This window comes from Triturus cristatus, chromosome 1_2 (genome assembly GCF_964204655.1).
Source record: "Triturus cristatus chromosome 1_2, aTriCri1.1, whole genome shotgun sequence".
Taxonomy (NCBI): Eukaryota; Metazoa; Chordata; class Amphibia; order Caudata; family Salamandridae; genus Triturus; species Triturus cristatus.
In genome coordinates this window covers 211,395,181-211,422,006 of record NC_140580.1, presented here as the reverse complement: position 1 = coordinate 211,422,006, position 26,826 = coordinate 211,395,181, and the positions used below count along the sequence as shown (strand labels likewise).

General features: G+C 42.0%; 1 protein-coding gene across 3 annotated transcripts in view; it reads left to right on the top strand.

Annotated features, from left to right (window-relative positions):
* LOC146867062 (uncharacterized) overlaps positions 1-26,826 on the top strand; it is a 251,555-nt gene that overhangs the window by 63,986 nt on the left and 160,743 nt on the right. Inside the window, exons 2-3 of one of the 3 annotated variants that reach the window (XM_085614794.1) lie at positions 16,143-16,202; positions 20,943-21,049. In XM_085614794.1, coding sequence (XP_085470920.1) covers positions 16,143-16,202; positions 20,943-21,049 — 167 coding nt within the window. Of the gene's footprint in view, positions 1-16,142; positions 16,203-20,942; positions 21,054-26,826 lie in introns of all 3 variants that reach the window. The other 2 variants (XM_085614797.1, XR_014966059.1) reach the window with 2 other exon arrangements.

Genomic DNA, 26,826 nt, shown 5'->3' with positions numbered 1-26,826 from the left:
AGGCTAAATCGAGCAACGAGGCTTCCAGCAAATGGGAAACCTATAGTCAGGCTATATGCCCAGAAGCAGATACAGCATGCCTCAATTCAAGACAGCACATGCACGCCGTCTAGAGCCGTGACCTAAAAATGTGACCAACCGGTTTCAAACCCCTCTGGAGTCTGACAATCTAATTGACCCGGTGCAGCCAGTATACCAACAGCACCACTTAATCAGCTGTGATGTGCAGAGTGGTCATCATCAGAGCAGATGTGAGTGCATAGGTCAGACTCACCCAATACACATAGTAAACACATGCAAGACAGTAAGCAGGTCACCTCCACTATTCACACCTAACTCAGCACTCCCTGTAAATGATTTCAAGCATTGCACATCAACAATTCGCTAAAAAACACACATTTGTCCTGTAATGTTCCATATAGGTACTCCAATATCGGCTCATGTAATGGATGCATTTTTCACTACATAACTGCTCTTAGTACCTACCTTTTACCTAGTTACGGTAATGTCCAAAGATGACATGGGGTTTTCTCCAAAAAGCTTAAGCCTCATTCATTATGCATGAGGATTCTTAGAATCACAGCAGCAGGCCTACCATCTCCTGCATAATAACTATGTATAAGGGTTATTCCTTCTGTCATCCTATTCTGACATGATACAGCAAGGTATATATCCCAAGGGGGCACCACTTTAGGTATATATACACTATATATTGCTGAGGTAGTCAGAGTGGAAAAGGACTTCTATGCTGACACACTGACCCGAGACGCTGAGGCTCCTGCATGCAGACACTCCTGCTCGCAGTGATCTGACATCCCTTGTGGAGTTTCCACCTCGAGAACAACACGGAGTCCCACACTCTCTCACTTCAGGTAATGGGGTTGACTTTATCCTAGAGGGATTCTTGGCTTTTCCACCTACATACATGCTAGGTACACTTAGGTACATCTAGTTAGGGTCACATCGTAGGAGTATGCTTTTATTTCTGTCACGTATTTTTATACCTGCCTGGATTAATTGTTTTAGCACTATGGTAGAAACCTACCATCCTTTTACTCTGTTGGTGCTTACACTTATGTATATCTGCTTCTGTATTATGGTTGTTTCAGAACACCTATTTTACACTAGAATGATGCTGGTTCAATAAATACTTATTGAAAACGTCCCCACCGTTTATTCTGTGTATCTCTCCGAGACAAAGTGAGCACGAATGACTGAGCGAAAAGTATTGTACTGCTTCCACGATCCCTGATAGGACAGAGTTGTCATGTTTGATAGTTGGCAAGAACTATTCTCTCCTTGGTAAGAGGGGTGTCTAGTCACACTGTGAGCTAGCTGGTATACAGGCTAACATACCCGGTGGGGTGTTTAGAATGTGTCTGGACACCAGTCTATCAATCAATCAATCAGGGGGTTTATAAGCGCACTACTCACCCAGAGGGTTTCAAGGCGCTGGCGGGAGGGGGGGGGGTTCAGCAGTGCCGTTCAGTTAAAGAGCCAGGTTTTCAGAGCTTCCTGAAGGAGTTCGAGAAAGGGGCGTGTCTGATTATGGTTGGAAGCTTGTTTCAGGTCTGGGCCGCGATGTAGGAGAAGGATCTTCCCCCTGCTCTGACTCTGTGGATGCATGGCAAGGAAGAGGTTGGTGGAGCGGAGGTTTCTTTCGGGTACGGGAGGGCGATTCTGTCGTTGAGGTAATGGGGTCCGGTGTTGTGTAGGCATTTGTAGGTGTGGGTGAGTATCTTGAAGGTGACTTCTCTCGACGGGGAGCCAGTGGAGCTTGCGTTGGTGTAGACTGATGTGTTCGTGTCGAGGGATATCGAGGATGAGTCTGGCGGCGGTGTTCTGTATCATCTGGAGTTTGCGAAGTAGAGACTTGTTGATACCGGCGTAGAGGGCGTTTCCTATCGGGTCGCGGACAGGTGCAGATGGGCTTGCCCTTGGCACACCTTCAGCGCGCCAGCATCCCGTCCCCTGCGCGACTGCGCAGTGGCCACCATAAATAGGGAAGGGGGAGGGACTTGCAGCTCGGAGGCAGGAGCGGGAATCGGCAGGGGGAGGGGCTGCAGGGGACGCAGCAGAATGAGTGACAAGGGGCAATGCTACAATACAAAAACAATAGTCAACAAGGAGCAACGCTACAATGCAACAATACAAAAACAATAGTCAATAACAGAAGACTCATAAAAAGGCATGAGTTGGAATACAGTGGAAAAAGAAAAGGTTATACACACCAGGAGCAGAGAAAATGGGCTGAGCGGAGCGAAGTGAGCATGAGGTTGACCTGTGCAGCCTCGAACACCTACCAGGAGGAGGTGGATGAGGTGCGCGCAGACAGCGGAGCTGCTGGGGAGAGTGCAATTCAAAGACCAAGAGGTCAGAGGACTTACAGTCCTACAGTGTATGTTGTTTAAACACGCAGATCCTATATAGATTTATGAGAACTACACAAAATGCCACCGCCAACGTTGGTTTGGTACTTATTTAATGCTCAAATCTGAGTAGTTCAGTCGTTCTGTTCTCAGAGACCCCTACTCACATTTCCCCAGAGATGTCTGGAGTGGGAAGGGAACTATCCACCACAGCTGAGCAGGCATATCCTATGTATTGGCTGTAGGTTTATCAAGCATGAAGGACAAGCAGTTCCTATTGTGCATAAAACCTTATCTCAGTTTCCTTGAAACTCTTCCTTGAGAAACCTTTGTCAACAATGGCTGACGAAAACGCCGCTGTGCGGACACAATGTGCGGTAGTCGAGGAAGAAAAGGAAGGGGAAATTAACATTTCAGAAAATGTTAGAACTGCCCTTACTCTAAAACTAGCAGACTATGGAGTCACAGCTAGGAGTGGGACAGTAACCTTCGTGATTGAGGCTCACGAATCATTTAGAACAGAGGTATTCTATTCATGGGTTAAATTACCACAAGCAGATGCACAATCAAAAACATTTCATTCTTACACTGAAGATGAAACACCAAATACATGCTGTCCGTATGAGGACATTGAAATTCGGCTCACCTACTAGGAGGACATAAACTGGTTTAAAGGCAACCTCCCCCACACAAAAGATAAAGTAAGACTAAGACCACTCGGAAGAGATGGAGCCACTTGGCATGTCCTTGCGGCTTACTTGCCACATTCCGACATCGACACAATGCCAGTAGCAGACCTACGTCCACTTCACAAAGAAATAATAAAACTTTACAGAAGCTTGACCCAGTTCATGATGAGAACACTCACACTTCAGCCAAAAAGAGCTACACAAACAAGTCAAATTCAGAGTTCTACAACTAAAATTACTCCACAAATGCAATACGCAGTTATGGGTAAAATACCCACTAAATGTGAGCAAATGCCATTCTGGATAGCACAGAAAATAACACAGCTAGAGGCAGTATTTTCATACACAAGCCCTCAAGAAAAACAAATAATGCTAACAATCTGCTTGCCAATGGGAATAGCTCAGCAGACAGAGGATTGCACCACTTGGGGTACAGTTTTCGCTGCCATATATACCAGAACTCAAGATATCCCTTCATTAGAAATAATACCAGATGTATAAAGACAAATACAAACTGAGTATGGAGCAGTACCTGCTCTGAACTTAGGGATGGAATTATTAGGTAAGTTTGCCCAGGTATCAGCTACAATATTAGCAAATATAAGAGGGGAGGCAGCAGCAGTGGCAATACGCCAACGTCTGAGGGATTTTGCTCCTTCACACCAGTCACGTGAATTACCTAAAATTATCACAGACACCTATGCGGAATTAGGTAGAAATAGTTTGAGAGCTAGAGCAACAAAACCTCACCTCATGGGTGGTCCTGAAAAGGATAACACCAAGCAAGCACCTGATTCTTCCAAGAAGAAATGGGATAATAACAATAAAAACCAAAAGATTAGATAAACTAGATTTCTATATAGGAGTGGTTCTCCTCAACAGGAGTCCTCCGAAAGGAGATACAACCTTAGGAATAGAGATAACATTAAAAAACCTGACAGGTATCAGGATACTGATACACATTCCTCTCATTCCTTTCAGGGTTCACCAAAAAACTCAGAGAGAGAAGGACGGTTAGAACACAGACAAGAAGAGTGTACGATGTCCAGAGACATGCAACACGCTTCAGACTACACGTCTAAAAAAGAAGACAATTCAAAATCAAAACCTCAATTAAAAAAAAAAAAAAGTAGCATGTCTAAAAAGTTAGGCATGCCAGAATTCTGAGGACTCAACTCGTGAACGGGGAATGAGCTCTGACAATGCTAGACAGCACAGCAGAAGTAGCAATAGCTCACCAGAACCTGAAGGAAATTCTGATGACAGCGGAGTTAAATGAGCATATCACAGTGGAAACACCTGATGCAAGGGTAAGTGTCCCACATAGGTTACATGAAATAACACTCCCAATGGAGGGGGACAAACCAAGAAAAGTTAAAGGTCTCTTTTGGAGAACTTGACTGATGGCTATGACATCCTTTTAGCTGAAAAAGATTGGCAGCCTGAAATTGTTATGGATTCCCCAAAGGGAGAAACAGTAATTTACCAGCCTTTACCGACCATGTTCCAATTTACTTAAAACACACATACGCGCGGTAGCCCTTGCTCTGGCCCTATATCACAACCATGTTGGGTGGGATGCTGAGTCACCACACCATGTAATCCCAGTAAAAACTACTCCAATTCCACAGACAGTACCCAATAAAACAAGATGCGAAAGAACAGGTCCGAGAGATCTTAGATCAACTTGAATACTAAGGAGTAGAGTCTACAATCTACGCTTTGTGCAAACTACATGAGAAAATGCAAAACCCAACCACCATCCCAATCAGAAAGGTGTTACAATCTAAAATAAGGGCAATTGCGGGTTACGCACAGAAGGCATTCCCAGGCAAAATGAACACAATGATGGAAAAAGCACAATGCCAGGCGTACAAACGCATATTCAAACTACCTAAACACACCCGCTATAGCGGGATTCGTCTGGAATTTGGCCTGGTGCAACAGAGTAAAGAATGCTAGGGACTGCATGCAAAATATTATTATCAAGCACTCAAAGCTCCGTATGGGAGCCTGAAGAGCATGCTAAAACTCATCTATGGAGGACCTTCTAACCCATGGCAGGTCTACATGCAGGAAGCAGTAGAAAAGTTATATTTGGCAACACAGAATTGGGGTCAAGAGGACATAACCTACCCGGTTATCAAAAAGGTAATCAATAAACAATGTTACCAATTGTCAAGAAAAATTGATCTAGCACATTTTGAGAGTGGAAGTGGTCAATCTGGGCTGATCGCTACATACATGGAGCAGAAATCCCAGCCTTACCTTCACCAAGCATTGGGGAGAAAGGCCCTAAAAAACATTCAGTGGGCCAGACTAGTACCTCTCCCAATAAAACAACTGAATCCGGGGTGGAAAGCCCATGAACACAAAATCAGCTGTAGAATCTGCAATTCCAAAACAGAATCATTACTACATCTGATGTGCTGCTGCCTGATGTGCTGTCTCTTACAATCTCGTCTGAAGCTACTAAAGCCAATATGGCTACACAAAGGTGTTCAGACAGTAAAAGAAGCTGTTGTGGTTCTATTTTCTTGCACTCTATCGACCGACCTGGTTAGAATCGGGAGATATATGGAGGAAGTGTGTTCCAGACTTGTTAAAGACTAAGATCACGCCAACCGCGAGAAAACAGACTTGCAGTGGATAGACGAAGGCACACTTCCGTCACAATGCCTCATACACAATTAACTTATTAGCTTTTACATTTTAATTACATTTTATTTGTACTTTCCATGGAATTAAATTGGTTATAATTGTAAATAAATTTCTCTTAATGTTCTGATTTTTAAATTATTCTGTTATATTGCAAATGGTTTTAAGTAACTGTGCAATAAATAAATATTACTACAAACTACTAAGGTGTAATTGAAACTTGCACCTCTCCAATGAATAATCCTTTGTTTCCCGTAATTAAACCCGATAATTCATATCCTCTAGTTCTAGACTACAAACATCTGAACACATGCACTAAAACATTTGCAGCACAAAATGCACACAGTTCTGTATTTGAATAACATTGTGTGGAAAAAATACAAAACAACACAAGATATCTCAAATAGATTCCTCTCCAAAATACAGTGCCTGAAAGCAGGTATCTAACAGCATTTTCATTGCTAGGTTCACAGCATCAATTTTGTCAACTCCCCAAGGGTATACGAATAGCTCAGGGTTTCTTTCCGCTAGGATAATAGAATTACTTCAGAATTTGGATGAAGAGCTATTGTCCTATGTAGATGATATTAATCTGACAGATAATGATTTACAGGATCCCTTGACCAGGGTGAGCACCATCGTTTTGGGGTTCGCCTCTGGGGGCTACAAATTCAACTTTGAAAAACAAAAATAGCCAACCTCAATGTCCTATTTTTAGGATACAAGTTATCAAGTGATGGAAAAAGCCTGGCAGCTAACATTTTCGAAAAGTGCCTGCTCCTCCAACCTCTTAAATCTTTGAAGATTTTACAATCCATATTGGGATTTTTAAATTTTGGCAGAACATACATTTTAGATTACGCAGAAAGAGTAAAACCTTTCTACGACTTAATTATACCTGATTTCTCAGATAGGCATTGGACACAGGAACACACAAATATCCTTCGTTTCCTACAAGCTGACATGATAACTTCAAAACACTTGCAGATACGAGTAAAAGTACGAAATCTATTGATCCGCGTTATAGCAGGTCCATATGGGTACACTTACCTGACCTTCAATGAAGGCGAAACGGTACCCATGGCATACAAATCACATTTGTACACAAGCACTGAAATGCACTTTGGTTCTACAAAGAAAATCCTGACAGCAGTTAAGACTGCTGCAGTAAGAGAAAGAGCACTGGCTCAGGGGAAATCAATAATTGTCGTAACTCCAGTACCAGCCTTAGAGGCTGCTACAAAAGCTAGCATTCTTAATGCTAAAGCCTTACTTCCAAGATGGATACTATGGGCTAATTCTCTCACTGCAACAGATGTAGAATACAGATATGACCTAAGGCTAAAAACACAAGCATTCCTGCAATATGAACAAGAATATCCTCTACCAAATTAGATAATGCCTCTAGATCAGTATGAATACATTATTTACACTGACGGATCTGCTCAGCCGGCCATAGGAAGTAAACAGCATTATAGCGCCGCTTGTGCGATAGTATAGGGTCATATGCAAGATGGTAAGTTCCATCCCAGCGATACAAAGGCACAGTCTCTAGGAGACTGCATGGCTCAGCTGGCAGAACTAACAGCCCTATTACTGGCACCAACAAATATGGATAGAGAATTCCCCACACTTATACGGGGGATTATTTTTACTGTGTACGGTCATGTTATGAATATCTTCACTACTGGGGTCAAAATGGATTTAAAGACTCAAAAGGTGGCACAATTAAGCATAACATACTACGGGAACAGGTAGCTGAGTTACGAAATGAACTACCAAGAGCTTAAGTGATACACACGCTGAGTCATCAACGTGATGGCGTTCACGTTGAAGGGAATTCATTGGTTGATGAAACCGCAAAGGGGGCAGTACGTACTGCTGCCGTAGCTGCAATCACTCGTTCAAAAACGAGAATAGACGGACATATAATGGTAGCTGTCATTGCTTCACGCAAAAACAGCACAGCCTTACCAAAAGGTTTTCCACTCAAATACTTCAAGTTAGATGCAAACAACATTCTGTATGCTCAGATTCCAGGAGTGGGGGATGGAGTAATACCAAACATGGATCGCAGATTAGGCTCAATACTAGCTGAACACGAGGGTCTACGTTCTGCACACGCAGGGATTTCAGCAAAGGTTTCTTTATTGAAACAACGCTATGGGTGGCCTGGTTTAACAAAACAAACAAAGAATTTTGTCTTAAATTGCAACATCTGCAGCAGATGAAGGGTTCCACCATAGCGCGTCCAGCGCAAACACAATTACTAATATCAGACAGACCACTCTTTTGTGTCTATTTGGACCACAGCTACCCTCTACAATCAGATGGGGCTTACAAGTAAATCATTGTGGTAGTAGATTCATGCTCCAGATTCCAATGAGTATGGCCTCAGAGCTTGGCTGACACTGGAACTGTTATAAAAGATTTGCAAGTCTTTATAAGGACATACGCAGTTGGCATTTTCCATTCTGACCGTGGCACTGCGTTTAGCTCTAGGGCTTACAAGGAAGCCATGGAAGGTTTGGGTGTAGCATTGCAGTACTCTTCTCCGTACCATCCTGAGGGAAATTCGGTTTTGTAGAGCATAAACCGTGACTTAAAGCAATCTTTAACAGCTAGAGTATTAGGTTTGGGTAGCAGCTCGGTCAATCACTTAAATGGGGAACAGCGAGCCCTTAATAATTTGCCAAGCAGTCCTCTAGGGGAGTCACTCCTTACGAGGTCCTCTTTGGGACGAGAATGTGGGTACACGATCTCAATTTTGAAAGCACAGTGGCGGATGCAAAACCATTTGATATCAATATAGGTTTGGCTGTTTTACAGGATCTAAAAGAATCCCGGGCACTACAAAGCAACATGCAAGTAAATCGCACTGCCACTGGTGAAGTCAAATCAGTCACAGCAAGGCCTGTCTGGATCCAAAAGTTGGGGATCTGGTTAGAGAAAAGATCAAGGACAAGAAAGAATTTGGGCCATCATACAGAAAGCCTGTACCTGTCTTGCTGTCGAAGGAACAAGAACAGTACTTCTTCCGCCTCTTGCCGGAAAAAAGGAAAAGAGATTTGTCTCCATCGATCTGATCAAACCACACTATGTGTCCGATACTGAATAGTAGGCCTCAGGGGCACCTGGGTCGTCAATGCTCTCCTCTCGCTACCATACAGGAAGTTCAGACAGAAAGACTCATAACATTCGAAGACTCACCAATACGAAATGATGGAATTTCCTACAATGAAATGGAACTCGTTCCTATGAAAACAAAACTTCAATCTACAAATGAAAGACACATTTCAATTTGGCCTACCATTGATGTCTACATCAATATGCCTCAACAAGAGACACCTGCCAGTTCAACACAACCTGCTGAGCTACCAAGGCTAGATTGAACTGCATCTGGCTACTTCATCGATTTTGATACCTTCTTTCTTGATCCCAGTGAACCCGGTACAACGCCAGCTCCAGTTTCCCGTAAGCAACAAATTCATGAACTCTACACTTTTTTGTAAAAAGACTTACTTAGTTTCACCTTGGCTCCAGCTCTGGATAATACCTGTAATATTGTTTTTTCTGTTCTGGATTGGCCTATGACTGTCTTTTGCTTACTCATAAATGGAAAATATCTCCCAGAACGTTCTGCAGTATCCAATGTGAACTTGGTCTTGAAACCTCATACATCATCTCATCGTGAACAAAGAGACCTGTTTTCTGTGAGCATTACAGCGGTTCCAATTCCAGATTATTTTGTTTGGGACAAATTTGATTATGATGTATTTGACCCCCTCTGAGCTGTTGAAAATACCACATTTGTTTAACATTTCTCTAATGATATCATTACCTCAAGTACATTTTCTTTTGATTGGGATTTTAAAACTGTAAATAATATGTTGTCTGATTTGAAACAATCCGCTGCATTTTCAAACAATGAAATGTTAGAGGGTACATCTGACTTTGATAGCATGTACTGTTACCACCATTATGGTCATCACTTTTTGCACAAATCCAGTATCCTACGTAATGTTGTCACATGCCACCAATGGGAACATTGCCCGACACCACCAAAAGGTAGTTTGAAAACGTTTACACAGAAATGTTTGTATTTTTCAGGGTTTAACACTTCTGACTGGACCCCATATTACTATAAGGTTGCACCTACACCTGCACAGAAAAATATGTTGACTAACACCAAACATATTTATTCTGCATCCTTTATTTCACAACTGTCTGAACAGGGTAGGGTTTTGACTTATGGAAGGACACTCTATACACAAAATCAGTCTGGGATTCTAAGAAATGGCAAGTGCAGGGAACAGATGCACTATTTAGAGCATGCCTCATTCCGCAACAAATAATATTTCTGAATGAAACTGTGCAACAGACTTCCTGTATTGCACTAGCCAAGAACAAGTATTTGAACACACCTCATGTTCCTACACCTTCACACATTACATGGAGGCGATGCAATAGATGACATCATGCAGTACAATACCTCAGACCCCAATTGGAAAGGATGGTTAGTTTGGCCCATAGACACAAACAGATGTCAATCTAGATTCAAGGGTACCAGCGAAGGGTTTAGTATCCATAGGCCAGACTCACGGTATGTACAAAGAGAACATCCGAGGGTAGTTACATCATACAGTTTTGAGAAGTTGTGCCTCGATTGGCTAAAAACCTAGACACTGTCCCAGGTGAAACAGCACTTATCCTTACTCTCAGATGAGGTATATCTAAGAGATTTTTTTCGAGGTCTCCGAAAGCCATGTCAGAAACGTTTCTATTATGCTGTCTATAATGAAATCTGGAAAATCTCTCAACAAGAAGCTGCGGAGAGACTCTGTGAGATAGATAGAAATAACCTAGAAAAAGCATTAGCTGTGGTTGGCAATGGTATGACTACATTAACATCAAGGATTTTTTAACTGGGCAACATTGTATCTTCTGCTATTGATATACTAGAACAGGACATTTCCATACTACAATAGGGACAATCTCAGCTACGTTCTATTATGTTATTAAGCTGGACGCTGCAATCATTGCGCCCAGGTTATGTGCCTTGGCGATTTATCAACAGTACGTCCCTATTTTCTGCCTACATTCTAACTGAAAAGCAGATAACAATGGCACAAGGGGTGCAAAATATACAATGCGGCGTATTGAAAAATTTGACAAATTACCTTTTACTGTGGCAGAGTCAAAATCCACAGAATGGTTAATCCATGGCCATATAACACTACCGGTCATAACTTTCCAGTTTCAATATTTCCTACAACAACAACAGGCAGGCAGATATGAAGCGATGGGTAGGGAATTCATCAAGGAATCTTGGGAAGTACCATACAGATTTCAATGTAGGAAAGGGAACATGGAAGTGCTCCTTAGCGGTACCAACTGCGAGAATTCCTGAAGTGCATCTCTCATATGCCAGGATATCAAACTTCAAGGGGCCTGTAATGGTTCAGTTGCTAACTTATCCTGTCACTTGAAAGGATCCCCAGCTGCCGTGATTAATCCGGTGTTCAAGTTGCTTCAAATGGGAGTTACTTGATTTGAATGATCAGGGTTGTTGTGGGATGCTCCCAGGCATAGCATATCTTGTCACTTTAAGCTCCAGGGTTACTTGCTGTATGCAAGTATTGTTTCCACCGACCCATACAGTCAGGGAGGTGCAGTTATGTTATGGCCTTCATTGAATGTTTCCTGTATACGGTTTGATGCTCTGAGCTGAATGAAAGCCATGCTTCTACAGCAAACCGTGCCCTTAACCTCCGCCCGAGAAACTTTTGATCGCCAGGCTGCAAGGTCCTTGGATCAGATATAGGCACTAGTGCGAACAAACTGCCCTTTCAATTTCACAGAAATGGTACAACGTATCTTTAACATGTCTGATACGATGGGTATTGTCCACCTATTTAAGACCATAGGCTCTAGACTGTTAAGCACCTTTCAGACAATCCTCGGAGTCATTCCCAACTTCATACACTCTGTACTCTGAAGCATTTTTGGAGGGTTTCCGCTGATGCGGTTTCTAATAGCAGGTATCCTGATTGTCATTATTCTGCTACGCAATGGACATCCCAGTCACCAAGGAGATTGAAAGAATGCTCTTGGAGTGCAAATACCATGATCGCATGGTAATCCATCTGGGCATACCACGTCTTCAAGAACTGAGCGAGTCTTGGTTCTTGTCATTTAGACCAGTCTGGATTGACTGTATTCTGCCTGTCCTCTGATGCCTTTTCTGCGGACAAGAATGTGTGTTGGATCTCTGTCTAACACGTCCAACAATTGTGCCACCGTACGCTGATGCTTTACTGGACCCAATATTGGCCCATGTTCTGCAGTGTCCTCAGCGTATTCCAATGTTGATGTCTGCATTCTTAGAGCCACCACAGGATGCTTCTGCTCCTGTCAGAGAGGATACCGGCTGCTCAACGAATACTCAGGCCTTGGATGACACTCATACATCCCCAGCAATGGCAGTGGTGAATACAGAGGAACATCTGTGCTCGATTGACCTGATCTGCATTGTATTGCAGGGACCGTCGTCTGTGATTGCAGGCAACAGTTATGTGGTGTCTACCAGCCAGGACACATAAACATTTGGCTCATCGTGTTCTGGGAAAATTTGGCCTTTTCAAAAACAACGAAATTTCGAATTTTAAACAGAAAACACTTTTTTATAAACTTCATGGCTTTCAGTCTCTCATTGTTCGGACTATATATACCAACTTATTTAGTTCAGACTTCTATCACATGCACTAGTTTTCTTTTTATGCATTTTTTAGAAATTTTACATTTTTTAAAGTACTATTTTTAATGGACTTATTAATAGTTGCGTACTATGTTTAGCCATATGTAGAACGTTTAGTATGTCGGCCAGTTGGATGAGGAGTGGGTGTTATGTTACATATAGGTATTCAGGTAATGAATGTACCTTTCACCTACATTCCCCTGATATTACACTACATAACGGTTCTTAGTACTGTCCTTTTACCAAGTTATGGTAATGTCCAAAGATGGCATGTGGTTTTCTCCGAAAAGCTTAAGCCTCATTCATTATGCATGAGGATTCTTGGAATCATGGCAAGACAGCAGGCCTACCATCCCCTGCATAAAAACTATGTATAAGGGTCATTCCTTCAGTCATTCTAGTCCGACATGACACAGCAAGGTATATCCCAAGGGGGTACACCTTTGGGTGTATATACACCATATCTTGTTGAGGTAGTCAGAGGAGAAAAAGACTTCCATGCTGACACACTGCTGGGAGACTCTGAGGCTACTGCACGCAGACACTACAGCTCGCAGTGGTCTGACATTCCTTACGGGGTGTCCATCTCAAGACTAAGACGGTGTCCCACAGTCTCTCACTTCAGGTGACAGGGTTGACTTTATCCTAGAGGGATTCTTGGCTTCTATACCTACATACATGCTAGGTACACTTAGGTACATCTAGTTAGGACCGCATCGTAGAAGTACGCATTTTAGTGTCATGTATTTTATACACTTGCCTGTATCCATTGTTTTAGCACGATGGTAGAAATCTACTATCCTTTTATTCTGTTAGTGCTTATAATAATTTATATCTGTTACTGCCTAATGGTTCTTTCAGCACACCTATTTTACACTAGAATGACACTGGATCAATAAATGCTTATTGAAAAACGCGCCTCACTGTTTATTCTGTGTATCTCTCTGAGACAAAGTGAGCACGTGTGACTGAGCGAAAACTGGTACACTGTTTTCATGATCCTGAGGGATCAGGGTTGTGTCATGTTTGCTAGTTGCCAAGAACATTCTCTCTTTGGTAAGAGGGGTTACTAGTGGCACTGTGAGTTAGCTGGTATACAGGCTAACATTCCCAGTAGGAGTGTCTAGAATCATTCCGGACACCAATTCTAAAGTGTATGTTGTCTAAACGCGCTGATCTTATGTAGATTTAGAGGAACTATACAACAGCCCTATTGCATAAAAAAATTAATGAAGACGCATGAGCCTAATGCATGAAGTTTTCAGCCACAGCATCACCCGAAAATGATACTTCCCAGCCGATGCATCAGAATGACCGCATGGTGCCCTGTCAGGCCTTGTGGAAAATCAACGATTTGACTGGTAGTGTAAAAAAAGGACGCATCTGCTGAAAACGTGATGCATCTGCCCAGAAAGTGATGTTATGGATCATGCATGATGCAAACGAAAAACTGTCAAGTTACTTTAAGTTACAGTTTAACTGTCTGTGCTTCTGAGTGGTTGTGTCTTGGCTGTGCTGGAGAGTGTTTTGGTGTATCTGGAGCTGTTTAGTTGTTTCTGCTGTTCTTGCTGTGTCCCTCAAGTACTTTTTGTGCTTTCTTGTTCTGTATTGTTGTGTATTGTCCTGTGTTTCATTGAGTGTTTGACTTTTGGGGTATTATTGGAATAGGGCTAGTTGTGGGTTTTTGGGGGTTCTGTTTTGTTTGGGTGGTAGTTGTGTTTGGGTGGGATCATACCTGGGAAGGGTAGGGCATGTCCCATGAACGACCAGAAGTTTGGGAGCTTCCTGTGGCTGCTCACCTTCTACCTGACAAACATGGTAGCCAGTAGGGACGTGTACTCTGGTGGGAGAAGGTGCGGGCACCGATGGAGAGGCTCTTTGGCATCGACCAGACAGTCTATCAGTGGTTGGCCCTGAGTCGGACCTCTACAACTTCATTGGCAACCAAGTTGGTAGAGAAGTTGGTAAGTACACATGATTTGTGTGTTGTCCTATGAATCCAATTTTCCTATTCGTAAATAGTTGTAACAGTAAGTATGGCTCACATAACCTTATGCTCTAAATAGCTGTGCCCCATGCAAATGAGGCAAATGCTGTGGCAATAGCGCTGGCACGATTTGTGTACCAGTGCTATCTATGACACTGAGTGGGCCGCACTAGTGCTAACGTCCCTTTAAGTGATACAATTGATTCCCAGGGAAGCATAGAGATGATGCACATGCCTGTAACTCACCCAGACAACTTATATGATGACAAACCAGGAAATGCAGATCAGCTCCAGAGGTGCTTCTTTCACCACAAGCATTTGTCAGCTACAGTTGTGACGGGCAGTTGTTTATCGGATATATGTAACCCATAAAGTTGTCTGTAAAACTCTGTGGGAGAGCAATTCACTAGTAATGGTGCTGCACAGCTCAACTAGGATTTGCACTGTGCTGGCCAGCAAGACTAAGAAAATGCAGATTTGGGCAGAAGTCATTGATGAAGGGGCAGTCTGTTGCGTTATAACGGGTCACCCTACCAACTATGGTGCTTATTTAGAAGTCCCTAGCGGCGCCGGTGCATCACCTTTCATATGGAGAAAAGTGAGGCCTCAGCAGTGCAAGGGGCTTGCAAATTAGACCCTTGGTGTTCTTAGCATACACAAGCACCCTTTACCTTTGGTGCACATGTGTTTGCATTGTTGACATGATTGGTATTGTACTGGAAAGGACAGCTCTCAGCACAAAGAAATGTAAAGGCAGAGTATAAATGTTTTTTTATGTCTGCATTGGAATGCAGCACACATACAATACTGAATGATGTACCGATGATCCTCCTTGGCATACCTTCCCTGGGTAGTCATGCATTAATGAGGGCTGCCATGGCTTACACAGGTTAGCTAGCCTGTGAGCGTGGAAAAACACATTTCACTGGTCTTGAACAGCAATTCCAATGTAATAGGAATGGCTCCTTGATGTCCACTATGGCTACACTATGCTTTGCACTGGCTTGACTGACTCCATACCTCTGAATGCATAGCAACTCCAGCAGGTGGCTTTGGATTGCCTCATGGAGGTGTTCAATTGTCTAATAACATAATTTGCACTGGCTTGACTGACTCAATACCTCTGAATGCATAGCAAGTCCAGCATGCTTGCTTTGCATGACCTCATTGAGGTTTTCAATTGTCTAATAACGTAATTAAGGATTCGTAGGAGATGTTGGAACAATATATGGTACTCTGCAGCACTGACAGGTACATAGCTCACTTAACTTCAGGAACAAGGAAACAAGGACGCATAATATGTGATGTATGTTGCATACTCATTTACTGGTGTAAAAATGAAGAGGACATAGATATTGCAATACCTTGTTGAGTATGGTATGTGGGTTACATAGGTGCAGCGACTCATCAAAATCAGCTACCATAGTGTAATATAGTATTTATGAGCTCTAAGTACAGGTTCTGCAAATTGGCCTACAAGTGCATGTTTTGGCTCATCATATGTATGTACACTTCATCCTGCTTTACCGATGTGTATCATTTAGGCATGCCAATTGTGCTATTAGATTTATTACAACCTGAGGAGTTACATAGCCAATAGCTATGCATATGTATGTGCTTCTGTTGCATACATTATATGTGTTCTAAGTTAACTGATTTGTTTTACATGTTATGTCTTGTAGGTGGCCCTGCAACATACACAGTTGGTGAGGTGGAGGGTTTTAAGGACCCCAACTTTACTAGTGAGTGCCTATGTCAATGCTAATTGCGTAGTGCACGGATTGCATGTCAGATGCTATGTGAATAGCCAGATTCAATGTGCATCCCTATCACAAAGAAACTTTTGTATTATGAATAATAGATCAGGAAAAGTGGATGTTAATTGTAGCATGTGAATCAGCCTCTGATTAATATCAAGGAGAATACATTGCCAATCTGGGATTGATCGCATGATCGAGGCTTGACAAGGGAGCCATGATCACACTGGCAGACCTTATGAAAATATGTGGTAGTGGATACACTTCTGAACATGGCTGTTGAAGTGAAAACTTCGAAATGCATGTCAGTTGCACATGCTATGACATTGAGAGCATGTAATGACCAATAGCATGGTCCATGATGGACTTACAACAGTTCAGATAGGTGTTTCATATGTCTCTGTGTGATGTGAGTTACTTACCCAGCGTCCATTGTTATATATAATATCTGCCAAGTGTTCAGTATACTAAGCAATGTGTCCTGATATTGTCCTTGCCATACCATAGTGCAAGATTTACCTGCTTTGGTGCTAGGTGGTCTATTGTGCGCCAGTGCAGAGGAAAGCCTAGGGATGCATCGAGTTGTTATAAAGACGATGCATTCCTGCACTTTCCTAATGACACAGCCTGGCACAGCAAAATGGCTTGCCGCGCTGCATCATTATCTTGTAAATATGCCCCCATGTTTTTTACTTTATAATTTGGGATGTAGGGTGTTCAATATAACATTACCGCCTTGCCAATCCTTTTACTGATGTTCAGTCCTCACACCGAAGACAAGCAGACACTTTTTACTGTCTCCATACACAGTCAGGTGACTTTGTGATGCAATGACAAGAAAGAATTTATTTTGTTTTTCCAAAAGCCACAACTGCAAACATTTCCACCAAATGGCCCACTAATCTTCAGTGAGAGTGGGCGTGGCTATCTGTATGCCCTTGCTTATTAGGAGGAAAGGTTTCATACTAATAATGATGCGGTCTAGCTTTCAGCTTGTCTTGCCTCAAGCAGTCTCTAAATAGCTCCAGCCATGAAGCAGGTGTATTGTGCTCTTTCAGAGTGCACAATAAAGCTGTAAGCCAGTGCATCAGGTTGCAGGATTCTGACAGTGTGGTTTTAGGGCAACTTTCTTTGGGTTGCTATGCAACCAACGATACAGGAAGCACCTGCTCCAACTGTAATCTGGTTTGGACACATGTTCAATCACAGCTGCAGTGAGTGCATATGACAGTGTAACAAAGAGCAAGATGTGCATAACTGACTTTGTAAGTTTCACCAAAAAATATACAACAAAAAGACATTGTCAGAGTGAAAATTCCATATTTTGTCTCCTTCATAGACAGAATTTCATATGATGCTTGATAAAACTATTGCCTTGGTTTGAAAAAACCTTCCGTCTTCCAAAGGAAGCAGGGCTATTCTGGAATATGGAGAAGAATGTGAAATGGAAAAGATGTTTATCATCCCCAAACAAATTTTTACGAGGGCCACAGTTGTTGACGGTGGTGAGCCATGTCTGGGAAATAAGAGGAGTCAAGAAGTCATGGATGAACTGGTGAATGGCAGTCAGCTGAGCCATCATGACCGACTGCTGAGCTCCGAGACGTGGCCTCCTCCCACCAGGTAATGTCATGTGCCATCAACAAACACAAGGACATTCCAGCACTCCGACGGGGAGTATATTACCATAGAAACGGGATGTGCAGTGCCTAATGAGGCAAAGACATGAGAGCAGTTTTTCCGGGACCTGGCAGCGGTAAACTGCAAGGGGCGCAGGGCAGCTCAACTGACCCAAGGTAGGTGGGCTCAGCGCAAAAGGATGCACCTGGTGGGCTCAACTTACAGGGCGGGGGCTCATGCGTCCCTATATAATGTGACAACAGCGCTCAAAACCGGTCGGTAACCTCCCATCTTCCCTGGTTATACAAAATCAGTGTAAAAAAGCATCCCAGTGCCAGGTAGAAGGCTGGCGAGAGAAGGGGATACTCGCAAGTACGAACTTGTCATCCACTGTGGAAAAACAGTTTTCGGACATGGTGGAATCTGCCCTTCATCTTCGATAGGGAAGGACACCTTTTTGGAGAACGGGGGAGTAGAGGTGGCTAATGACCCATTCCAGGTGCAATCTCTTTCATTAACTAGCCAGCCCTCCCCCCAATGGTTGTAGTATCTACTGCATCTATTGACACAATAGGGAAATCTAAAGATTATCCTCTGTTTCAAAACTTCACTCCTAAAATAGGTTCAGTGCAAATGGTAACTGCCCTAAGCTCATAAGAACTATCAAAGTTAACCCAGATTCAGGCAATGCCTATATAGGAATTACCAGAGGAAGGAAAGCTAATAAGTGGTACAGGGTTGGCATTTCCCCTCGAGGATTGAGGTAGTAAATTTAGGTAAGGGTCCGGCTCAGGATAAACAACAAAATCCATATCAGAAAGAAACAATACAGGTGATATTATTGGGTGGATAATGCAGAGCTCCATGTAGACTCCACTTCTGAGGCACTGCAACCATTATTGGAAGTGATTTTAATGGAAATTCAGGGGCTGCATTGCAAGCTCTCAACACCGCAACAGTTAATCAAAGACTGTCTAAAATTGAGGATAGCCTGATACAGTTACCTAAATGTCTCCTGGAGGCTGAACAAAGGATTTCAGGTTTTGAAGATCACTTTCAAATAACTGATAGGTGGGGGGCATGGCTTGGTGCCCGGAGGACATGGCGGCGACGGCGTGAGGCTCCCGGACCGGCGCGGCGGAAATGCGCTCAAGGATTGCCATTCCTGAAGCTGCTCGGAGGAACTTGAGTCTAAGATGCTGCTCATAAGTCAAGGACATCGCCTGCCGTTTTTCCGGTAAAAAAGACTGTTTTATTTGCTGATAAGCGCATGTGTGGAAAGTCGCGATTAGACGGCCGCCATTTTGTTTTTCTAAGCGCGACGCGAGCGCTCTCCTTCCTTAAGAAGTGGCGTCTTTGTCCTCCACCTCATATGCATCAGACCTCCCTAAAGCTCTATAGGAGGTGTATCTTCCTTCAGCAGAGCTCTACAGCAGGGCAGCAACCCAGTTTCGCCCCACCTTTCTAAAGTACTGGGGTGATGTGGTTGTAGCCACCATTTTGTAGTTCACCTCAGATTTCAACATGACAATTTTGCAGCACTTATAAGAATCGTACTTGCTCTATTTTTATAGACTCATGAGGTTCTTAACGAAGCACTCCTCTTACATGTGACTCCTCTTTGCTTCTGGATCATTGTTTAGAAGTTTTACACTGTTTTTGAAAGTGGAGTCCTTCTTAGAGGCTCAAGCACCCACTTTGCAGCTGTGACTAAAGTGACTCCTGATATATAAAAACACCAGATATTTTTCGTGTTTTTCTTTCTCTCTTTTTTTCTTTTTAGGGGTGTACTTCACTTCAGCATTTGTTTCTAAGGCGCTGCTTTATCCAGTTGTGCACCCTCTCAGTCGAGATATATCTCTCTTTGCTGACTTCCTCACATCCAATTTTTGTATTTGCCCTCTAGACTCTCTATGTTACTCTCCTCACAAATGAATGGGCAGAACAAAAGGTACCCTCTCTGCCACTTCAAAACCAAAACGAGTTTTCATCAAAAACTCAATGCTTTTTTCAGAACTCTCTAAATTGGAAAATTTGGGGCTTCTTGAAATAGACCACGACAACACAGCTATGGGTCCTACGCAGCTACCAACAGGAAAGTCAAATGTGAAACGCTTAAAAAAGGATCCCCCTTCACCACCCAAGCCGGCTTCTCCAGTCTCAATGGAGTTATTACTACAGGACATAAGAGCCCTCAGACCCTTTGTTGAGGAAACAAATGCCAAATTACAAGTCCTCTCAGACAACTGGTCGCAACTGGACGTTAGACTTACAACAGTGGAGCAGAATGTCTCCTCCCTCAATGATACCACCAAAAATGTTACTTTTTTGCACTCTCAGGATTCAACACTACAGAAACAAGTCGAGGACCTTGAAAATCGCAATAGGAGGAATAACATGCGCATATATGGTCTGGCAGAAGGGGTTGAAGGTACAGATCCTATTGCCTTCTTTAAATCTTTTCTTCCCAAGGTTCTTCATTTACCAGACACCACATTGAATATACAACGTGCTCACAAATTAGGTTGTATCACTACTAACAATTCATCTCCACGGAGACCGACAGGAGTCATTCTGTACTTTTTGGAGTACACAGACTTGCTAAAAGTCCTGGCAGCTGCTAGGGCCATTCAACGAGTTTCTTGGTCCGGTGCTACTTTATTTTTTGCACAAGATTATTCCAGAGTCACTGCGTCCAGACGTAGAGCTTTCCTCGACATGAGACCAGACCTCCGTTCCATGGGAGCAAGATATGGTCTATCCCATCCATGCTTATTTAAAGTTACTTATAATAACAAAACTACATCATATGATGATCCAGTACGTTCACAAAGCTTTATCAATGCGCACAAGATGGTTCTCATGGACTCTTCTAGACCTTCCTCCTCACACGATACTTGACTCTCCTAAGCCTCTCATTTGAGTTGCCACTGTATCGCTTATTGCTGATTTTATGCGGTTATGTATCCTGGTTAGATTTATATTCTGGTGTTATCTTTGAACTTATTTGCCAATGTTATAAGTTTATTGCTACTTTCACGTTCATTGTTCAATATATAAACTATAGTTAAATTTATCATCTCTTTTTCTCTATTGCTTCCACAGTTATGTTTACATTATGGCATGCTTCCCCCCAGTCCAGTCCGGTTCTCGCTAGTCGTCTCGTCTGCTTCATGTGGTTCCACCTACCCCCACATTCATGTTCCCTTCGTGTAGGTACGTTATTTGTTTTGTCTTTCGTTTTGTCTTACGATTTCTCTCTTTTTTTTAATTTGGTGTCTCTTACTATCATATCTTTTCTTTTCCTCTTATACGCATAATTATACTTGTTATTATAACTCTCAATCTTCCTAGTTCTTTTCCCGTTTATCATCTATCCTTTACATTTATTCCTCTCTATATTGCTATTTGTGCATTTCACTCAGGGATTTTGTTATCTAGGTTTACTATCTTTCTTTGCTCTGGGTTTAAATCATTACTGTATTTTTTTCTACTCTCTTTTATTACTTTACATTGTTGTTTTAACGAATTGGACTTTTACCTTACAGTTTTGATTCAACCTTTTTTTGATCATTTATGTCATTGAAATTGATTTCATGGAACGTTAGGGGTCTAAATTCTCCCATCAAAAGACAGAGAGTCCTCGCTCATTTAGTTTAACTAGATGCTGATATAGTTTTTTTACAAGAAACCCATCTCAAGGATGTTGAATCATTAAAATTAAAAAGAGGATGGGTGGGGGAAGTTTTTTCATCTCCAGGGGATGATACTTTGTCGAAAATCTCTCCCTATTACGCTCTTGTCGCAAGAGTCGGATGTGGATGGCAGATGGCTGAGTGTTAAACTGTTGTTAAAGGATGTCCCAGTTTCTTTTCTTAATGTTTATGTCCCTACATGTGGCGAACCCTCTTTTTGGTCCACATTGGCCAATCAAATTACACATTCTATGGAAGATAACTTTGTATTAGCTGGTGATTGTAATCAGGTTTTTGACCCATTTGTCAACAGGAACTCCAGATTTTCCTTTGTTCCCAATAAACCCCATAAATCATTTGTTCACACTATTACTCAGCACAAACACCTAGACGCCTGGCGTTTATGTAATCCAACCACTAGAGAATACACTTTTTTACTCTCCAGCTCATCACACTCAGTCAGGAATTGACTATATATTCGTCTCCCACAACATTTCACAAACACTTACGCATGCAGAAATCGGCCCGATTTTGCTTTCAGATCATGCTCCTGTTTCAATTGGCATTGATATCATACCTAAAGCTTCACTTCCTAGAAGATGGCGTTTTAACAATGCTCTCCTTTTAAATCCAGAATCCACTGCTTCTTTAACTGAGCATATGTCGTTTTCAACCATATGGGATGCATTTAAAGCTTCGGCAAGAGATGTCATTGTTAGTTTTGTAGCCAAGAAATGCAGGATCGCATGTACACACACTCAAAACCTCCTTCAGGACATCAAGAAGTTAGAACATTCTTATTATACGACCCACTCGAAGGATTGCCTAGCAACCCTTATTAATGCTAAATTGCAATTCAACAAGAAGTCGACTGATGACGCTTCATTATATTTGTTAAAGTCCAGTGCAAAGTTTTATGGAGGTATAAATAAAGCTGCGAAAATACTGGCTAATTATTTAAAAGTTAGGCAAAACAAATCGAACATTGAATCCATATATGATACACACTCTAATTTAAAATTTAAAGATGCTGAAATTTTAAGCAAATTCTCCCTTTTTTATAAATCATTATATTCATCCGAAACACAACCTACAGATCATTCCTTATCTCAATTCTTTTCTACCATTCCAAAAGCCCAACTTACTTCTCTTGATCTATCCTCTTTGGAGTCAGACCTTATACAGCAAGAACTCTTAAAGGCACTTCAACATCTTAAAAAGGATAAAGCACCAGGTCCAGATGGTTTTACCATTGATTTCTATCTCCACTTCTCCAAACTCTTATTACCCAAACTGCACTTTTTAATAAATTATTTTAGCTCCTTAAATAGTTCCTCCGGATCTTTCTCAGAAGCACACATTTGCCTCATCCCCAAAGACGGTATGGATCCTAAATTTTGCAAAAACTATAGGCCTATATCCCTGGTTAATATTGACTATAAAATCTGTTCTAAAGCATTAGCTCTACGATTAGGTTCCTATTTACCAAATTTGCTGGGAAAAGAACAATCTGGCTTTGTTAAGGGACTTTTTATCACTGATAACACACAACTTCTTTTTAATGTTCTCTCTAAATCTTCCCACCTAAAACAATCCTTAGCGGCAATTGCACTAGACGCGGAAAACACATTTGACAGAGTTGAATGGACCTATCTGTTTTACACTCTTAAGTGGTTTGACTTCAGCACTAAATTTACATCCTTAATTTCTCTTCTTTATTCCAATCCTCGTGCTGCAGTTTGTGCCAATTGTTTGATTTCCTCATTCTTTGATTTGGGTAGGGGAGTTCGCCAGGGCTGCCCCTTATCTCCCTTCTTATTTAATTTGGCTTTGGAACCTTTACTCTCTAAATTGCGTCAAAACCCTACTCTACATGGCTTCCAAACATTAAAGTATCATATTAAACTTGCAGCTTATGCTGACGATATTTTGCTTTTTATATCAAAACCAAGTGATTCAATCCCTGCCTTTTTAGCGGAAGTACAATCATACTCCCTTATCTCTGGTTATAAACTAAGCCATGATAAGTGCGAGATTTTGCCCATAACTAAATACACTTTTAAATCAGAATTTAGTGCTTCTAATTTCACATGGAGCCCCAATCATATTAAATATCTAGGACTATTTATCATACCTTCTATTTCAGATACAGTAGCACTTTGCATGGACAAGTGTACTCAAAAGATCTCCGACCTAACTGCTAAATGGCATCCCCTTTACTTATCTTGGTGGGGTCGCTTAGATGCCATAAAGATGATGTTGTCGCCTATAGTTTTATACACTATTTTCAATATACCGGTGCCAATTCCTGTTAAATCATTTAAGAAGATCAATTCCATCCTTTATTCCTTTTTATGGAATAACAAGAAACCCAGAATGTCTCTGCTAAAGATAATTCACCCTAAAACAGAAGGTGGAGTTAATTTTCCCGATTTTCTGGCATATCAGAAAGCATTCCTTCTCCGTCAGGCTTCTCTTTGGCTACTTGAGCCCACAGATGATTGCCCTATATGGACCTCAATTGAGCGTCTTTTTTTTATCTCCCTTTTCTTTTCATGAGTATCTTTCCTTCTCACACAAACTGCAGGCCCTTTCTACTCCTATAATTAAATTGACCTCTAAACTTCTTCAGCCATCTTCTCTTCTTACTCATAATACTAGAGATTCCTTCCTCAATTCAACCATTTGGCATAATAAGAATTTGCTTATTCATAATAAACCCTTCTTTTGGAAAACTTGGAGACACAGGGGATTACTTTGGGTTCATCAGTTATTTTCACACTCGGTCTTTTTATCCTTTCCCTTACTTAGTCAACTATTTAACCTGCCCACTTAATTTATTCATAAATACAGACTTGCCGTGTTGGCTGCATACACCCAAATATCCAGTACACCTGCTATTCCTAACATTTCAGATTCTTCTTTACAATTGTACACTCTGTTAAATACCCAAAGCTTCCACCAAGTTGCTTAAGTCCTCTAGAGCAGCCAACATAACGCACACATTGTTTTTTGTATACAATAGACTTTTGTTATCACCACACGTTTTAAGTAAAAGATTTACAACTGTGCCAGATGCTTGTTGGACATGTTCATCTCCAAACGCTGATCTATTACATATGTTATTCTCTTGTGTTTCTGTATGTACATTCTGGAAACAAGTTTGGTCTCAAATCAATTTAATTTGTACACGGCACAGAGAGGTTAAAAAAAAGAATACTTTCATACCTTGGTGCAATTTCCTCGTGGTGGAACGCATGACTTTTGAGGATTGAAACTGGCTTGCAAATTGAAAGTTGCTTGGAACACCACATGGAATGCCTATGAGGTTATCTTGAACTCAGTAAGCCCACCCATGCTGTGGAGGCTTGGATAGGAGTAATACGTGTAGGCTTGATTAGGAAATTCCTGCTCAGGAACAAAATCAAAATTATTATTTTGTGCAAGAAGTATCTGGCGGCAGGCTGGAGTCTGACAAGAACCATGTCAGGAGCATTAATTGATAGGGCACACACGTTTCAGAGCACACCACTGGTTTGCAGAACTAGCAACAGGGGTCACCAGCAGGTGTATTGTTCTAGCAACCTCCTCCGAAGGCCAGAAATGTGTGCTTCGGCTCTCTCCACATCCAATGACAGCATATCAGGTGTGCCAGATAAAGGGTGATCTGCTGCTGAGAGTTTCACAGAAAGATAGCAGGATCCTGGTCCTTGTGGCTAAACTCAGTGTATTAATGCCAACAACAGTTAGGGTGATTAAACATTTTAGTGAGATCAGGAGTATATAACCAAGAGAGCTCATCAGATTAGCAGAGCCAACTGGCAGTTCAACTGCCGCATTTAGAACTTTGTTTGCCTAAGAGTCCATTGGGTATGTCACCGGGATCTGGGAGTGAAGAGGGCGGAGGCTGAAAAATACATGGGGTCACAGAGGAACCATAGGCTATATACAACAATGGCCCTTATGTTTACTTTACACACGGTTTGTATACTGAAGAAGATGTCTGATCAGTATGTTCATATGCTTACATTTAAATTGGGGCTTTGTTATGAATGTTATGTTATGTTTCACTCTACCTCTAGGGCCGCCAGTGCAGCAGAAGGGTTCATAATGTCATAATAGAATGTTACAGCTGGAGCTGACTGAACGCTTGAGTGATGCAGTTTGGGAGTAGAGACTAAGGGCCCAATTTAAATGTTGACAGGGAGGGAATTCCATTGCAATGGATAATGAATTTTCTCTTGTCAACATTATGGTATGCCCACCTGATTTAGATGTGTGTAGACCACAGGTTTGACAACGTCAGAGACTACTTCACCTCCACTGTGGTCAAACACCTCAGACGGCCAGACAGAGTAAGGACAATAGGAGGTTTGGCTGTATTTCTGCCCACCTAATTTAGATCAGTGGAGATACAGACGAATGTCAGTGCCCGTTACCACCAAGAAAAACCTGGCAGTAAGGGACATTGAAAAGGGCTTACTGTCCCTCTCACCATGGGAGGAAACTCAAAAAGAAAATGCAGCTTTGGGACATTCATTTTGAGAATATCAAAAACATTGAAAGTTTGCTGTATGGCTCCTTCACATTGACTGACCAATCCGTCAAACTTAAAATGCATTGGCAGGAACCATCATGACGGTGGCTCCAGACTATGCAAGAAATGTCCAGTGGACCAGCTGACATTTCTAAATTTGGCAGGCAGCACCTCCATCAGGGGCAAGGCAGTAATTTACTCCATCGCCCAGACGGAGTAATGGGCAGCCAATATATAAAATTGGGCCCACAGTCTGAGGGGGTGTTCATGACGAGTACTAAAGAGAGTTCATTTAGTTTGGACCCATGGTAGAATTCTAATTTTAAAACCTACTGTGGACCTCTCTGTTAGAGCATTGGCAAAGTCTCCGGGTCCTGGATGTTGACGCAGGTTTAATTAAGCACCATCTTACTTACTTGAGTTGAAAGGTAAACTTTCTGACCACATAACTGTAGGTGGCCAATCAGTATACCAAATTAAATAGAACTAGAGGAAACTTTTCCGCCTAACTCAACATACATGAACACTAGGTATGAATGACTGAGTGAGAAGTTCCATTGAGGTGTCTTTTTTCATTGAGCCACTTGTAGGTTACTTCCTCAGAAGAGGGAACATTGATGGCTCATTAGAATGAAAAGCATGTCTACAGTGTAGATTAAGCAATAATGGGAAATGGAATGGCATCGTGTTTATGGTAACCAAATGATCAAAGGATCAAACATCCTACTGCACATGAAATAGGATACAATCAAGGGGT